Source organism: Odontesthes bonariensis, chromosome 4, assembly GCF_027942865.1.
Source record: "Odontesthes bonariensis isolate fOdoBon6 chromosome 4, fOdoBon6.hap1, whole genome shotgun sequence".
Classification (NCBI taxonomy): Eukaryota; Metazoa; Chordata; class Actinopteri; order Atheriniformes; family Atherinopsidae; genus Odontesthes; species Odontesthes bonariensis.
Window position 1 is genome coordinate 28,999,641 of NC_134509.1, and position 6,741 is coordinate 29,006,381.

The 6,741-nt window shown below is 39.8% G+C and overlaps 1 protein-coding gene across 1 annotated transcript; it reads right to left on the minus strand.

The window, feature by feature from the left end:
* Positions 1-906: 906 nt before the first annotated feature.
* LOC142379396 (putative pancreatic secretory proteinase inhibitor) lies at positions 907-2,191 on the minus strand. Its single transcript, XM_075464548.1, has 4 exons — positions 2,122-2,191; positions 1,688-1,719; positions 1,387-1,499; positions 907-1,071 (listed from the first exon to the last, which is right to left on the minus strand). The coding sequence occupies exons 1-4, from the start codon at positions 2,171-2,173 to the stop codon at positions 1,026-1,028; spliced, it is 243 nt and encodes an 80-aa protein (XP_075320663.1). The 5' UTR covers positions 2,174-2,191; the 3' UTR covers positions 907-1,025.
* Positions 2,192-6,741: the final 4,550 nt, after the last annotated feature.

Consider the following 6,741-nt stretch of genomic DNA (forward strand, 5'->3'; position numbering starts at 1 on the left):
GAAACCACAAGACACTCACCTCATCGATCGAATGCCAGGTATGAATCATCATGAGTTCATGTTAACTGCGGTCCATTTAGGCTCCAAGGCAAAATGTGACCACTACTTTTTCAAATATGAAATATCTTAATGGAATAGTTCCAATAATAAAAACAGAAGACAAGTACAAGACATTTGTGAACCTTAACAATGTGTCCAGGTTCCTGTCATACCCATCTGGACCAACATCTGTGAAATTTATTCAAACTTGAAAAGAAAGTTCATTTCTGCATAAAATACAAAATACATAAAATTGCTTTCTCACTTGCCAAGAATTTTAACAAGCTATCTACCCTAACTTTTTGGTCAGATTGTATTTTACCCAAATGCATTACACCAAAGGTGTAATTAAGCTTTGATACAACAAACATTTGATCTCAACAGCTTTTACTTTGCTAATAGGACTCAATTACGGGACAATTCCAAAATATATGAAGTTACATTGTCCCCAGTAGTACCCAGACGCTGGTGTCGCATTCAGCAAAACTTTCTACTCTGATTATAAACCCATTTCAGTTTCTTACTCTATATTTGTACTTTTATCAAAGTAATCCCTGAGTTGCACTTATCCACAAATATCTGCTTTATGTCAATTTTGAGCGTCAGTGAGATGGCAGTGTTTTTTCTGGCCTGTGTTAGTCAAGATTACACAATGACAAGTAATGCTTTTAAAATCAGTTAATTGGACATTAAATCCACCCTTCAGTTTTGAGAGAAAGGTGAACCAGATGTCCACTTTCCAGCTGGACAACTTGTCTTCATGAGTAATCTTGCTGAGTTCATTTCCCAGTACAGATAGGAGAGAGAGATCCAGCTAACTACATTAGCTTTTTAAACCACACTTTTAAAGACTGATCACAAACACACTGATGATTGAACTTTTTTATTCATGGCAATGAATTTGGAGCAGCTGATGTCATTCTTTGAGATCATTTTTGACTTGATCACGATTAGCCTCTTTGCGATGACGTCACCAGCCATGCGCGTCAGCAGCTTTCCTCTTTCATGATCAAAATGTCCTTCTTCGTTTTACTGCGGAGAAAACATGACATGATATGGTCTTGATTTAGTTTGTCAGCTGAGACTTAGTTCAACATTGTAAGTAAACAAAGAGCAAGGCAAGACATTCTTCTGAGATAACAGGCATCAAATTTGACATATTTTTCATAGGGTGTGTGGGGGAGCTGGACATAAAGTGATAAAAGTGATGGATGTCATTTGTGTTAAAAGACAGAGAACCTTTCATCAATAGAGGACGACATAAGCGCTTTATTCTCTATAAAAATCAAATGGGATTGTGAAGTAATGTGTGAATGCTGTGAGTGTGGAGCAGCTGTGTGTACTCACTGTCTCTCGACACAGAGAGCACACTCATTGGGGTAAGTGTTTCCATCGCTGCCACACACAGGGTCAAGATTATAAGGGCATGCCAAAATCATCGCTGTGTAGGGACACGAGGGCTGCCAAAAATATAAAAGTTAGAATCTGATATAAAATTCTAATAGATTTTGACACGACTTTAAAGATCAGTAAACAAGAGAGATTATCTTTCTATTTGTTGTTCTGCACACGCACGCAGCACAACACAAACATACTTTCCCATATATACCTGTGAACACAAAAGTTTCTAGTAATAAATCAATGTTACCTTTCTCATGGGTCCAGACTTGTCCGCGGCATCTTTAAAACAAACACTTTTTAAAATGAAGAATAAAATAACCTCCCACCTAATACAGACTAAATATAACAGGCTTACTGAAACAAATGACATGAAAGGAGGTTGGAAATAGAAAAAGGCAACTAATGAATATAATACTATAATATTTTAGTACAGTATCTATGAAAGCATGTCATCAAGTGTTTCGTATCTTACATTTAAAATTTAGATCATTATCATTATTATGTCTCTGTGACATGAAAATAAAAGTTTATGGTGATAAGTGTCAAAGACGTTGCACAGAAATAGTTCTAATTCTAAAAAGAAAGAGTTAAACCGTCCTTTATCATTTAAATATGACAGAGTTCAGACCATCATACTTCAAAAAGTAGCGTGTTTCTTTTCAAAAGTATTTAAATCTTTACCTGCAATGACACAGATGAGCAGTAGTCCCAGAAAAACAGCTTTCCCAGCCATGATGTTGTTGGATGAATAACTCAGAATAGCAGTGAGTGTAGCTCTGTTTTACAGGTACTTTTATTGCTTGTGGGCGTGGTATAGTGGGTTGAGCAGCTGATGAAAACAGACACACAACCCCTTGCAAACTCTAGAAATGTAGTCATCAACACACATTACTCACACAAACAAACATGATGTGAACATATTTTTTGTTTAATCAGTAGCTGCAAACTTCCATGTGACCAGCCCACATTTGCTTTTTTTATATCCAGCACACAACCAAAGCAAAAAAAGCAAGGATAACCAAATCAGGAGTCTTTTTTTTTTCAAAATGTATGAATCTTTTTTAATGTAAAGAGTAACTATGCACAATGGGTAACAGACACAAACAGCTTTAATACTTAAAAATGTAAACAAATAATAATATTGAGCACAAGAAGAGAAATTCCACCTTAAAACATCCCTTCACGTCTCTTTATGTCTCTATCATCTCTGCTTTTCACCATTTCACATAAGCCTTTGCTCTTTATTTCACGTTAGGAACTAATCTTTTACTGCTCTTTTTTATCTCAATTATGTCAGCGTTCCAGTGCAGAGATTTGTTTTACATGTTTCACTTGCTCAACTCCCGGCTGGGGCTTTTCTGTGTGGAGTTTGCATGTTCTCCCTGTGTATGCGTGGGTTCTCTCCGGGTACTCCGGCTTCCCCCCACTGTCCAAAAACATGCATGTTAGGTTAACTGGTGTCTCTAAAATTGTCCTTAGGAGTGAGTGTGAGCGTGTCTCTGGTTGTTTGTCTGGTTTGTCTCTGTGTGGCCCTGTGATGGACTGGTGACCTGTCCAGGGTGTACCCTGCCTCTCACAAGATGATCGCTGGGATAGGCTCCAGCCCCCCCTCGACCCGACCGACGGATTCAGCGGGTATAGAAAATGGATGGATGGATCCCTGAGTTGCACTTATCCACAAATATCTGCTTTATGTCAATTTTGAGCGTCAGTGAGATGGCAGTGTTTTTTCTGGCTTGTGTTAGTCAAGATTACACAATGGCAAGTAATGCTTTTAAAATCAGTTAATTGGACATTAAATCCACCCTTCAGTTTTGAGAGAAAGGTGAACCAGATGTCCACTTTGCAAGGCAAGGCAAGGCAAGGCAAGGCAAGGCAAGGCAAGGCAAGGCAAGGCAAGGCAAGGCAAGGCAAGGCAAGGCAAGGCAAGGCAAGGCAAGGCAAGGCAAGGCAAGGCAAGGCAAGGCAAGGCAAGGCAAGGCAAGGCATCTTTATTTATATAGCGTATTTCATACCACAGGCAACTCAATGTGCTTTACATAAAGACAAGGCATTTAAAATAACAGAAAAACAAGCAATTTATAGAGAATAAAAAATTAGAATAAAACTTAAAACACAGTTAAAAGCAATCAAAGAAGAGGGGAAAAAGAAAAATATAAACTCAACCATAAGCACAGTGAGAGAGAAATGTTTTTAACCTGGATTTAAAAGTGCTTACAGTTGGGGCTGATTTCAGTTCTGTTGGTAGTTTGTTCCAGTTGTGTTCAGCATAACAGTTAAAAGCTGCTTCACCGTGTCTAGTTTGAACTCTGGGCTCCATTATCTGACCTGAGTCAGTAGATTCCAGCTGGACAACTTGTCTTCATGAGTAATCTTGCTGAGTTCATTTCCCAGTACAGATAGGAGAGAGAGATCCAGCTAACTATATTAGCTTATTAAACCACACTTTTAAAGATTGATCACAAACACACTGATGATTGAACTTTTTGATTTTTTTTTTTTAATTTGGAGCAGGTGATGTCATTCTTTGAGATCATTTTTGACTTGATCATGATTAACCTCTTTGCGATGACGTCACCAGCCATGCGCGTCAGCAACTTTCCTCTTTCATGATCAAAATGTCCTTCTTCGTATTTCTGCGGAGATAATCATGACATGACATGGTCTTGCTTTAGTTTGTCAGCTGAGACTTAGTTCAACTTTGTGTCATTGTACGTAAATGTGATGCTCATGGAATGTGAGCATCACATTTATATTATTTCTGTGAAAGAAATATGTTAAAATAAGCCAGAATGGTCAATTAATAGGCAAAGCAAGGCAAGGCAATTTTATTTATAGAGCACAATTCATACACAGGGCAATTCAAAATGCTTTACAGCTACACAAAATCACAAGAAGGCAATAAAACCATTAAAAAGGAATAAAAAAAACTAAAAGAAAGAAATTAAAAAAGAAAGAAATTTAAGACCCATTAAAATAATCATTAATTAATTAAAAAGTGAAGAGTGCAGATAAAATACTTTCAGGTGTCATATGCACAGCTAAATAGAACTGTTTTCAGCCTGGATTTAAACATTGTCAGAGTTGAGGCCTGTCTGACATCTTCTGGAAGACTGTTCCAGATTTTAGGGGCATAAAACTGAAACGCAGCCTCACCTTGTTTAGTCCTGACTCTGGGCACCAGCAGGAGACCCCTCCCTGAGGTTCTCAGAGCCCGAGTTGGTTCATATGGCTCTAACATGTCAGAGATGTACTTTGGCGCTTGACCGTGAAGAGACTTGTACACAAGCAGAGCTGTTTTAAAGTCTATTCTCTGAGCGACAGGAAGCCAGTGCAGAGACCTGAGCACTGGACTAATATGGTCGTATTTCCTGGTTCTAGTCAGGACTCGAGCAGCAGCGTTCTGGATGTACTGCAGCTGTCTTACAGCCCGTTTAGAGAGCCCAGTGAGCAGGCCGTTACAGTAGTCTAACCTGCTGGAGACAAACGCATGGATCAGTCTCTCTAAGTCTGGTTTAGACACTATTCCTTTGATTCTGGCAATGTTTTTTAGATGGTAAAAAGCTGCTGATGTTACAGATTTAATGTGGCTGTTAAAGTTCAGGTCTGAGTCCAATATTACCCCGAGATTTCTAACTTGATAGTTAGGGTTTAGAGAGAGAGTCTCAAGGTGACTGATAACACTTTCTCTTTGTTTCTGTGGGCCACAGACAATGATTTCAGTTTTGTCTGAGTTTAGCTGGAGGAAATTGTTTTGCATCCACACACTGATCTGTTCGATGCAGCGACACAATGTATCTACAGGCCCGTGTTCTCCTGCCGTCAGTGACACGTAGATCTGAGTGTCATCTGCATAATTGTGGTAGGACACATTATAGCTGCGTATTAGCTGGCCTAGTGGAAGCATGTACAGATTGAACAATACGGGTCCCAGGATTGACCCCTGGGGAACCCCACAGATCATAGCCATTTGGTCTGAGACACAGTTACCAATTTCAACAAAATATTTCCTGTCCTGGAGATAGGACTTGAACCAGTTTAAAGCACGACCAGAGATTCCCACCCAGTCTTCTAACCTCTGTAATAAGATCACATGGTCAAAGGCAGCACTCAGGTCCAGCAGAACTAAGACTGTGACTCTACTTGCATCTGTGTTCAGGCGGATGTCATTTGTCACCTTGATCAGAGCTGTCTCAGTGCTGTGGTGGGGCCTAAAGCCTGATTGGAAAGTATCAAAAGCATTGTTAGACAGGAGAAAGTCACTAAGCTGTTGGTATACAACTTTTTCTAGGACTTTGCCTAAGAATGGCAGGTTTGATATGGGCGGGTAGTTGTTCAGTACTGTGGCATCAAGATTGCTCTTCTTTAGAAGAGGCTTAATGACAGCGGTTTTTAAGGCCTTTGGAAATGTTCCAGTCTGGAGTGAGATGTTGACTAGATGAGCAAGTTGTGGTAACAAACTGCTCAGCACAGACTTTAGGAATCTAGTGGGCAACTCATCAAGGCAGCACGTTGATGAACTCAGACTGCAGATGGTCTCTTCGACTGTTTTGTCAGTAACAGGTGTGAAATGTGTCAGCTCTAGGTGTCTAGCTGGCTGCAGAGTAGTTATTTGTGTTGCGGAAATTATTGCATTTTTAATGCCTTGAACTTTGTCATTAAAGAATATTGCAAACTCATTACACTTAGATGTAGAAATGAGTTCTAAAGGCAGTGAAACTGGAGGGTTTGTTAATCTGTTTACTGTAGCAAACAGGACACGAGAGTTGTTACTGCAGTTTTTGATGATTTCAGAAAAATAACTCTCCCTTGTTCTACGCAAAGTCTGGTTGAACACACATAGCTTTTCTTTGTAAGTCTCATAATGAACCTGGAGCTTTGACTTGCGCCATTTCCGTTCGGCTCTCCGGCACTCCCTTTTCTGTGCCCTGACCGACTCTTCTTTCCTCCATGGCGCCCTTTGCCTACTTTTAACCATTCTAACCTTGACAGGAGCAATGGTATCCAAAACATTTAAGAGACTTGATGTGTAAGAGTTCAACAGATCATCAACATCAGAACACAGGGTGTTCTCAAACCTAATCATTTCCATAAACTGTGTCCCTGTTCTGTCATTTATGAGTCTTCCCCGAACAACTGCATCTTGGTAAGAGCGCAATTAAAAAGCTTCTCAGTGTCACCAGTAGGGGGCAGTGTGGGCAGTTGCTTCTCCGCAACTCTTGTTTACTTCCTCATTCTATCGAGCAAAGCTACACTGAACAGAAGCAAACGGCCGCCTGTCTCATTCTTTCTCCTGTTTTA